The sequence below is a fragment of the Miscanthus floridulus genome, chromosome 1 (assembly GCF_019320115.1).
Source record: "Miscanthus floridulus cultivar M001 chromosome 1, ASM1932011v1, whole genome shotgun sequence".
In the NCBI taxonomy this organism is placed as follows: Eukaryota; Viridiplantae; Streptophyta; class Magnoliopsida; order Poales; family Poaceae; genus Miscanthus; species Miscanthus floridulus.
The window spans coordinates 189,757,168-189,768,185 of NC_089580.1; the positions used below are offsets into that span (position 1 = coordinate 189,757,168).

Consider the following 11,018-nt stretch of genomic DNA (forward strand, 5'->3'; position numbering starts at 1 on the left):
ACCTTTGGGACACCCTACTTCCATTTCTTCGGACAACTCCCCACAATCCGCCCAGTATAGGGGGGAAGCCCTCCGTTGTCGTTGCGGAGGTAAAACCAACTCGTGTACCACCGGCAGTTGGAGGACGCAAGTTGGGCCGGGATGTAGAGGTGCAGGCGGTCCTGACGCACTTGGAGAGTGCAGCCTCCGGCCCTCGCCGCCTTCCTCTTCCTCGACGTACCCGTCGGCTTGGTAGTATGTCCCGCCCGGAACAGATGGAGCCACAACTCCCAATGGGGAGCGATCCCTAAATACCCCTCGCAGACGGCAACAAAGATAGCCGCCTGAGCGATGGAGTTGGGATTAAAATTGTGGAGCTCCACGCCGTAGTAGTGCGGGAGCGCCCGCATGAACCGGTCCACCGGGAGGCCGAGGCCGCGCTCGTGGAAAGAGACGAAGCTTACAACGTAGCCGTCGCGAGGCCTCAGCTCTGGCTCGCCGTACGGAGCAATCCACTCCGGCCTAGTAGGGTCTATCACTGGGCGGAGGAGCCCACCGTCGACAAGCGACTGGAGCATCTCCTCGGTGATGTCCGACGGATCCCAGGGGTCCGCCTAGACAACGACGATGTCACCGGCCATGGGTGTGATGGAGGAATTAGGTGCGGCGGTGAGTTTTTTCTCTCCCTCCCACGCTCTCGCTTTTTTCTCACTTTCTCCCTAGGCTCGCTCTTCTCTCCTTCCCGGCACCCGCTGCTCTAGCGACGGCTCGACGGAGGCGGTGCTAATTCAGGCAAGTAAGACGAGGAGGAGCGAGACTCCTCGGGTATTTATGTAGGGAGGAGGCAAAACGAACGGGCGACGAAATCGGGGAGGTTTTCCCCCCGTCCGGCGTAGTTAACCACGAGCCGATTTCGCCGGCCCACGCGCCCACGTCTCCCGTATTAAATGCGAGGACAGTTACGTCCCATCCACCACGTCACGCTCGCCCACTACGGCAGCAGGCGTCGTTTCGACTCCCCATGAAACCGCCTCAAAAGGCATGCTACCCGTGCCGAGCCAATGGGGAAGATATTCCTTGCGGCCTATTCCTTTCGTATGAAGGAACCGGGCTCTGAACCTATTACGATCCAGGGGTTCGAAGGCTGGGCCCCAAAGGGTTTCGACAGCCGCCCTAGGATAACAGAGTCAGGGACGACCACGGGCGAGCCCATATGGGGCCGAGGCCCAAGCAAGCGAAACGCTTGGGACGCCCAAAGTTGTGTCCGAGACCGGAGGAAAGTCTCCAAATGGGATCCCACCATAGGGAGGCACCGAGCCACCGAGGCCCAGCGAATGGCCTCGGCACCCACTAGACACATCCTCTGGTACTCTTGGAGTGTGTCTCTGAACCGCTAGCCGTCCCCTAGCGAACGGGGTTCGGGCCTCCACTCGGACTACCCGATAACGGCTCACCGGAAGTGCCACCACTCGTGCTCACCGAGGGTAGCGAGGCACATTCCACCCCTCCTTCCGAGCAAAAAGGAAGTGTGAGGGTCGTACAAAAAGTCAGGGGAACCCCCGATGGCCTTCTCGTTTTATGCAGAGGCTAGGGGGCTCTTCCTGCAACCTTGCCGAGACCCAGCGACCCCAGCTCGCACTCAAAGGGGCTCGGCAAAACAAACCCTCCTTCCGAGCGAAAAGGAAGCGTGAGGGTCGTACAAAAAGACAGGGGAGCTCCTAACGGCCCTCTCACCCTGTGTAGAGGCTAGGGGGCTCTTCCTGCAAATACGCCGAGACCCCACAACTCGGGCTCGCGCCCAAAAGGGGGCTCAGCAGACAAACCCTCACGCGCGAGGGGCGTATAAAAAGTCAGGGGAACTCCCGATGGCCCTCTCGCTCCGCGCAGAGGCTAGGGGCTCTTCCTGCACCCTTGCCGAGACCAGAATGGGCTCAGCAAACGAACCCTCCGTCCGAATGAAAAGGATATGTGAGGGGCGGATGAAAAAGTCTGGGGACCCCCGACCGCCCTCTTGCTCCAGGCGGAGGCTCGGGGGCTCCTCTTGCACCCAAAGACCAAGACAAACGGTCCAAGCCCACGCTAGAGGTTTCATTACAAAACACGACAAATGGCACCGAGCCCATTATAGTCCAGGGGTTCGAAGGCTGCGCCTCCAAGAGGTTTCAACAGCCGCCCCAGGGCAATAGAGTCAGGGACGACTTCGGGGCGAGCCTATGAATGGCCCAGACCCGAGCGAATAGTTGCTCGGGGCGTCCTAAGTCGTGTCCAAGACTGGCAGGGAAGTATCTGAATGGGATCCCACCGTAGGGAGGCACCGAGCCACCGAGGCCCAGCGAACGGCCTCGGCACCCACTAGAGAAACCCTCTGGTACTTTTGGAGTGTGTCTCTGGACCGCTAGCCGTCCCCTAGCGAACGGGGCTCGGGCCTCCACTCGGACTACCCGATAACAGCTCACCAGAAGTGTCCACGCTCGCGCCCATCGAGGGTAGCCTGGCACATTCCACCCCTCCTTCTGAGCGAAAGGAAGCGTGAGGGTCATACCCAAAGTCAGGGGGCCCCTAACGAACCTCTCGCTTCGTGCGGAGGCTAGAGGGCTTTTTCCTGTAGCCTCGCCGAGACCCCCGCAACCCGAACTTGCGCTTATGGGTTCGGCAAATGCAATAAGAGCTACTCGCTCAAACGCGAAAATGGAGAAAGCCCCTGGAGGAGTAACTTCACTCCTCCAGGGGCTCGGGGGCTACACCCGGTGGGTGCGCTCGTGCGCACCCACCGGAACCTCAAAAAACAAACCCCAATTCCTACGGAGCAGGTATAAACCCAGCCTCGGCAAACCCTCAGGGAGAGTGCACGCACTCCCCCCGAGGCTCGGGGGCTACTGTCGGGTACCTTAGAACGGGGTACCCCAAGCAAATGTCAAATAGGTCGCTAAAGTCCCATCTAAAAAATAAAGCTAGAAGGTAAGCCGTGGGCCCCTCACCCGCCACGACCGAGCCCGCTGGGTCCTCCTCCTCCTCGCCCCGAGCCTCGAGCAGGAGGTCTCGGCATCCTGACACAAACTCCGCCTCGCGCGAGGCTCTCCAGGGAAGGCCTCGGCAGGGAACGCCGTCTCCGCCTCGCCCGAGGCTCTCCACGGAAGGCCTCGGCAGGGGGTGCATTCTCCGTATCGCGCGAGGCGTCTCGCGCAAGGCCTCGGCAAGGAGCCCGATCTCTGTCTCGCGCGAAGCCTCATTCTCCGTGTCGCTCGAGGCCGGGTCGTCCACAGCCCGTCACCCCCCGCCTCGACTGACCCTCCGGATGGCACGTCATGTCTCATTAATGCTTCAACCACTCCCGCAATCTTAGCCGGACGATGGCTCAACGCCACAGAATGGCCGACGGAACCCGAGGTCGCATCAGCGCCATACCGGCTAGGACAGGGCACGGCGGGGATTACCGGCCACTATGTCCTAACGCTGTGTCCACGATCAGCGCCATATCGGCTGGGACAGGGTACGACGGGGATTACCGGCCACTGTGTCCCAACGCTGTGCCCACGATCAGCCGCCCACTCAAGGCCTCGGCACTGTACACCAAGGTCTCGGCTATCTTAGGGTTCGCGCCTACCGAGACCCCTCGGCCTCGCGCATAGTCCGTCCACAGTGGCTTGCACGTTCACCGCCGCACCCACTCCGAGGCAGTCCCGGGGCTCCCACGATGCACAGGATCTGATGGGACGACCACGCCACCCCAGTGCTCCAAGGACGGACCACTCCGACGACCACGCCACCACAGGAATAGGCTACAGGGCCCGGACACGCCGCCTTTGTTCAGACGACACCGTATAGTGAGCTCATGTACCGTCCTTGTCCTCCCTTCAGGCTATAAAAGGAGAGGACTTGGGCCGTTTTAGAGGGAGGAAGGAGAACACCTTGTAACACACACGCGCGCACATCCCTACCGCCTGAGAACAACGCCTCAAGCGGCCCGCACGACACCTTGCCGAGACCTGGGACCAGCTCCCTCTCTCCCCTAGCTTGTAACCCCCTACTACGAGCACTTCGGTACAAGGAATACAAGATCGACCTCTCGGACTGGACGTAGGGCCTCGATTGCCTGAACCAGTATAAACCTTGTGTCTCTTTGCATCACCATCCGGAATTGAGAGCACGCAGAACAAATTCACTGGTTGGTTGAGGACCCCCCGGTCCGAAACACCGACATATGGATGGCAACGGGGATGTACCCGTCGGGTATCGTCGGAACGTTCTCTTCCCCGCTACGGAGAATTCATCCTGTTCCCGTCCCTGTTAACTGTCTCGGGTATAGATTCTTGCCCATCCCCGTACCCGTCGGGCATCGGTCGGGTAACAGATACCCACGGGTACTGCATACCCGATAAAAAAGACACTTGGGGTCGCAGCTTTGCAATCAGAGACGTTTCTTTTTCACCCGAGTATAATTGTCGGAGTCTCGGAGATACCGAGGAGAAGGAGCGAGATTGCGAGGAGGACGAGCAAAGGTGGCAGAGAGACCAAACTAAGGAAGCTTGGGGCACGAGCGCTCGTGAGGTAGGCGTGCTTGTGCTGCTGGCGGAGATGATGAGGAAAAATTGAACTAGGGTTAGTAAAACACAGAAACTATATATATATATATATATATATATATATATATATATATATATATATATATATATATGATTGTTCAGATTTAGGTCAAAATACCTATGTTGAGCTTCTTTGGGCCTAATACTCGCATGATAGCTCAAATAGTCGGGTTCCCCAACGGGTAACGGAGACGGTTAAACAGGGAACGTTGTCGCACCCGCTATACCCGTCGGGGATGGATTCTTGCCCATTTAAATACCCGCAGATAAAGATATGATCACATCCCCGTCCTCTAATGAATCAAATACCCGTCGGGTATCGAGTATCGGGCCGTTGCCATCTGTAACTGTAATCCATCCCCACAGAATTGAAGGCTGTAGAGCTGCAGCGTATTTTAAATTTTTATGGCCAACTGGCCAAAGACCATTAGCGTGCAGTACGGGTACAACTACAGCCACGCTCCAAAAGTATGGGAATCGATTGATGGAACGAGGCATAGAAAAATGTCTGAGCACGAATGCGACGGCTACTTCTCATGAGACTCGATGAACTCTCTTCTTTTTGACTGGGGACTCGCCAAAGCTGGGGAAAAAGTGAAAGATATTTGGTGGAAAATAATGGTAAAATACACACCCTCATGTTTCCTTTCCGCTACTGAGATTACTTCGGATAGAGGCGACGATAAGAAGTGAGATCTTTTTTTTTCATAATTTTATTTTACTTTTATCAGATGATGGATGGCCGTTTGGAGTGGCCCAATAGAGCGGTTTGATTGCGCTGAAGCTGGATCACATGAACATTCTCCTTCTCCAGCTTCAATACTGACAATTACTCCAAACGTGCTATTATTTTAGAGATAATTCCTTATTTGACACCAGGCAAATGACCCATTCTTTTCTTGGCACTCAATTTTTTTTCCTTCTTTATTTGACACTGATTTCAGCTTTCGTTCCTAAATTGACACTCTGTTCGATTTTCCATCAGACCACCGTTAAATTCCATGCAAAAAGACGATTTTGCCCCTGCTCCACACCCTTGTCCCTCCTCTCCTCTCCTCTCCTTCTCCCTCTACTCCACACCGGCCATCCGACGCGACGCGGCACGGGGGCCTGCATAGCTCACCGTCTCCGTCACGTTGCCGCCGCCGTTCCCAGACCCGCCGCAAGCCGACGCCGTCCCGCCGTCCAGCTGCGTACATGCCATGCCAACCACAAGCATCCTTATTAGCACTCGATCTTCCCGGCCCACCGGAGATTAAGATGCATTATCGGCTAATTAATTGCTCTTTTCGACTCCTCCCGAGACCATAAACAGTGAGGTCGACAAGACCCCAATGACTAACCAGGCAGGTGACGGTGCAGTCGCCGCACGGCCCACCGCCACCGCAGGTGGTCAGCGCGACGCGGACGGCGACCTGGAGACGCGGCGAGGGGCGGCGGAGAAGCCGACGGCGACATCGACGGCGCCACGGCACAGACGAGTGCGACAATGGCGGGCGGCGCCCCAGCCCTTCCACACCATCTGTCCTCCCCCTTTTCTCGTTATGTACCGCCACCCAGCTGCTAGCTCAGTTGGAGCAGGGCTATCTAGGACTAGTGTTGGCGCTGCCGCAGGACGAGGAGAGCAGGCAGCGACACAGTGCGAGGTAGCTCTGGAGCAGAGGGAGAGGGAGAGGGAGAGGGAGAAGGAGAGGAGAGGAGGGAGAAGGGTGTGGAGCAAGGGCAAAATCGTCCTTTTGCATGGAATTTAACGGTGGTTGGATGGAAAATCAAATAGTGTCAATTTGAGAATGAAGGTTAGAGTCAGTGTCAAATAAGAAAGGAAAAAATTTTAAGGACCAAGGAAGGAATGAGTCAATTGTCTGGTGTCAGATAAGCTCATTATTTTACCGGTGCAATCTTTCTTATCTCATTATTTTACCGGTGCAATCGCGTTGAAATGTCTTACCTCCATTTCAAATGTGTTTCCAGGAGACGTGTTATTATCTTACCTCCATTTGAAATGTCTTTTCAGGGAGTACAAGCTAATAAATAGTAGATATTTGTCTGGTAGGGGACTACAAAAATCAGGTACCAAGGCCTAGGGCCTCAGCTCCCCTTACTCGCCCTGGTCCTCTCATGGAGCTCAGGTCATTTTAGAAGATGTTTAGGGGGTGTTTGTCCCTCCTAAATTTTAGTCGCTGTTCCATCGGATGTTTGGATATATATATATATAGTATTAAATATAGACTAATTACGAAACTAATTATATAGTTTACGACTAATTTGTGAGATGAATCTTTTAAGCCTAATTAGTCCATGATTTGACAATGTTTTGCTACAATAAACATGTGCTAATGATGGATTAATTAGGCTTAAAAATTTCGTCTTGTGGAGTACCGACGGATTATGTAATTTATTTTTTTTATTAGTATCCGAACACCCCATTTAACATTCTCCCGCCACACCTTCTAAATTTTAGTAGCCGGATTCAAACACCCCCTTAGCAAAACGACTCCAGTGACAATTTTGTTATAATAATTTGTGTTAAATTTTTTAGAATAAGCTAGAAAAAAGCATGTCTTCGCGATTCCTGCTTGGTAGTATAAAAATAACTCCGACTTCTCCGAACTTCTCGATAGAAACCGTTTCGGCAATCCCAGTGTTTGTCACGGCTTCGTGGCAGGAGTCGGCGTCGTGCCAAACCGGCGCTAAGTTCTAAATGGGAAATTTAAAAACAGTCGGAGTTTTGGATCATAGTAGGTTAGTACTAACATCAAGTCAGCTTAACTTAAAAATACATTTCACAGTATAATTAAGATCGTTGTCACAAAGAATCATCATTAAATAAGCTAAAAAAAGAGAGAACAAACAAATTAACATTGTGTCAATGAACGGCTTATCAGCCATGGTATAATATTTTTTTTACAATAAAGCAGCCGCAGCCGACTTATCAGCCGCAAAAATCATCAGCCGAACAGCTTCAATCTTGTGTCAATGAACAAGAGACACAGCTGACCGTTCTTCAACATCGTCCAAGTCACAATTCTCAACGGTTTGACCATTCTCAACATCACTTGAATCATCCACACAACAAATTAAGAACGAGCGCCTGAGCACAATAACGGTTGCTTAGTTTTAACTTCCTATCTTGGATACGTTGCTCCTATATAGTAATCATCATTCGCGGACATGACTGGTGCTATTTATCACGGTACGAGTGAAGGCTGAGCATCTGTAGAATAAAAATCCGCGGGGTGGTTTTGATTTTGGTTTCCAAATTTTAATAGGCACCACTCGAAGTGACAGTGGTACGAGAGTCGTTCCGTAGACCTATCGCTAACGGAGGCACGTCCGCTAGCTAGCTAGCATACACGCACAAGGGAGGTAGTAAGAACACAGCACGCGTCGACAGCGTTTACTTTGGGATCAAGGCATCAGGCACGGACATGACATGGAGACCCAGGATTAGCATTTTGGCTGCTATGGCCGTACGGGTTAACCGGGATAGAGGGCTTGTTTCCAGGTTTCGCACCGCGAAAACGAGGCGTGCCACACGAACATGGCAAGACATGCGTGCATATCTGCATTGCTCCGTCGCCCGACTCATCGGTGGTCAATAATGCAACGTGACCAACAACTGAACTGTAGAGATGAGCACGAGTGAGAACGGAAAGAAGAAAAAACCGCACTGTGGCTCTCAAGTCTGAACCCCTGGAACTGGAAATGATTCGAGTAATGATTGGTTTGGCGATTCACATTGCAGAGCACTAGCACTAGTATCGCATCGCATCGCATCGCATCGCATCCCGCCAGCAGGCAGGGCAGGCAGCGCGCGTGTGCACCCGCTGTCAAATCCCTCGCCGATCATAGCACCACTAGCAATCCACGGATCTCACCTTTTTCATCTCTTTGCACACGTCGTGCTCGGTTGGCCGGTGGCCGCACGCCCAAGCTCATAAAATTTGCAGAGGCTGCTGCGGTCCGCGGTTTTAAGTGCCTAATATAGTGATTACCTAGTACGATTCGGCGCTCGAGTGCGCTGGCCATCGATGAGATAGAAACGTCGTCAGATATCCTCCAACCGAGCGGGCTCGATCCTTTTTTTTCATCAAGCATCCGAATCGATTGCTTTCGATTGGAATTCGCTTTTCCAAGGCTGAACCAAAGAAAGTGATCTCATACGCCATGAGTGCTTTTCTTCAACAGCAGCTGACAACACGTGGCAGTGGCGCGGAGTAAATTCATTGCGGGTTCGTTCTGTTCCTTCCCGCACAAATTTGCTACGAGTGATGCGAAATGACAGTGCCATACCATCGCCTGGCCCAGTTTAGTTGCCGAAAATTTTAGCAAAACGACACTATAGCATTTTTGTTGTTATTTAACCATTAGTGTCCAATCATAGTCTAATTATGCTTAAAAGATTCGTCTAGTGAATTTCGTCTAAACCGTGTAATTAATTTTATTTTTTTATTTATATTTAATGCTTCATGCATACGTTAAAGATTCGATGTGACATAGAATCTTAAAAAATTTAACGTTTTGGAGTGGAACTAAACAGCCCCCGGCTGCCATCCGTGATGGAAAACAGATGGAAAGAAAGTGGACAAAAGAGCATGGCAAATCGTTGAGTTACTCCACTAAAATTAGAACTAACCACACCCAACGACATGGAGAAGGATGGGGTAAATAAAGACAGGGAGAGAAAAAAAAGGATCCAAGAAATCCTCCCAGAGATCTCGAGTACGAGTAGTTTGTTTCAAAAAAAAAATCTCGAGTACGAGTAGCAAACACCTGTTGCCCCAATAATCCCATTTCCCTCACAAACAACCGCTCACTTGTATTTTACAGTTACTCCACCATTTACCATTTTACAGTTACCCCTGGCCCCCCGGAACCGGAATGAATGATGAATCCCGGCAGCAAGATCACACCACCCTGGTACTCCTCCCGTGCGCGTACCCGTGGCCAATGGCGCGGTGGCCCAGCACCACCCTCGTCGTCTCGTACACTGGCAGCTCGTCCCTGTACGCGGCGGCGCCGGCGCCGGCGTCCGGGGCAACGGCCGCGAAATTCTCGAGGTCGAAGAGGTCGGAGCTGGCGTCGCTGCTCTCCTCGTCCTCGTCGTCCTCGTCGCTGTCCATCTCCATCCGGTGGAGCAGCATCTGCTCCAGCTCCGCCACCCCGACCTGCACCCTCCGGGCGGGGACCGCGGCCGCCGCCTCGCCGTCGTCGCTGTCCAGGAACCGCACGGTCCGCTTCGGCTGGCCCCGCGTGGACGGCGTCTTGCTGAGGCAGGAGCGCGAGTAGGACGACGCCGTGGAGCACGCGGACTCCGCCGCCGCGCCACACGACGCCGACGGCGGCGTCTGCGGCGCGCGCCTGCCGTTGAAGATGGCGTTGAGGAACCCCGCGAGCCGCGCGCCCGGGGACGCCGGCTTGCGGAGGTCCCTCAGCTTGGCGCGGATGTTGGCGCCGGCCTTCTTCTTCTGCTCCGGCGCGAGCGCAGGCGCGGGCGCAGTGGCCGCGGCAGCGGCGGTGGTGGCGACGCTCGTGCGTATGGGCCGCAGGCGCCGGTGCTGCGACGACTCCGCCTCCGACGACGAGAACCCGCCGTAGCTGGAGCACTCGGAGGAGCTCGACGTGGTGGCGGCGTGCGGCCCCGGGGCCGTTGCCGCCGCCGCCCTGCTGCCGCGGTAGCTCCCCGGCAGCGACGCCTTGTAGTGGTAGCTGTAGTGCAGGTCCGGGTTCTGCTTCTTGGTCGCTGCCGCGGCGGCGGCGGGTGTTGCCCCGTCGCCGGGCTCGTCCATGGACTTGTATATGGCGTCAAGCAGCGTGGACGAGAAGGACGGCTGGTCGGCGTACCGCCTCGCCCTCCCCGGCGCCGGAGCCGCCCCCTTGTCCTTGTCCCCCCACCTCTCCATCCCAGCAGACAAACCAACCTCGTGTCCTGATGCAACACACAGACGGACACAGACTGCAAGCGGAGAGCGTTCAGTCTCAATGCAAGCCCTGTCTAGCTAGCTAGGAACCTAGGAGCAACCGGTGGTGCATGGAACAGGGGAGAACTGGAGAAGAAGAGCCCGCTTGGTGGTAGCCAGCGAGCCGAGCGTGCGCGCTGTTTGGCGAAAGGGTCGTGGAAAGCTGGGGAGGAAGGGTGAGGGGGCGAAGCGATCGGCGTGAAGATATAGCGCCATAGCGGCGGGCGGGGCGGAGGCCGGAGGGTAGCGCCGACGTGGCGACGGGGAGGTGGAAACGAAACGGGGGTGGGGTGGCGCCCGGCTAATTCGGTTTGGGCGTGCGGGTGGGGGTGATGGCTTGACGACGGGGATCTCCCTGCCGGTGGGCCCACGCGCCCCCATTCACCGTCACCACCCCCCGGTGGCGTTACCCCCACAGGATGTACCGCGCGCTGTACCCCTGTCTCCTTTGCTGCTCTCGCAGTCGCAGGCAGCAGCGGCTCACGCGCAAGCATTT

The 11,018-nt window shown here is 54.8% G+C and overlaps 1 protein-coding gene across 1 annotated transcript; it reads right to left on the bottom strand.

Moving 5' to 3' along the window:
* Positions 1 to 9,252: 9,252 nt before the first annotated feature.
* Positions 9,253 to 10,805, bottom strand: LOC136506428 (protein BIG GRAIN 1-like). Its single transcript, XM_066501361.1, has one exon. The coding sequence runs from the start codon at positions 10,463 to 10,465 to the stop codon at positions 9,470 to 9,472; it is 996 nt and encodes a 331-aa protein (XP_066357458.1). The 5' UTR covers positions 10,466 to 10,805; the 3' UTR covers positions 9,253 to 9,469.
* Positions 10,806 to 11,018: the final 213 nt, after the last annotated feature.

What these genes read in the sequence shown, in the direction of transcription:
- LOC136506428 (XM_066501361.1), bottom strand. Translation starts at nt 10,465, where the DNA reads ATGGAGAGGTGGGGGGACAAGGACAAGGGGGCGGCTCCGGCGCCGGGG.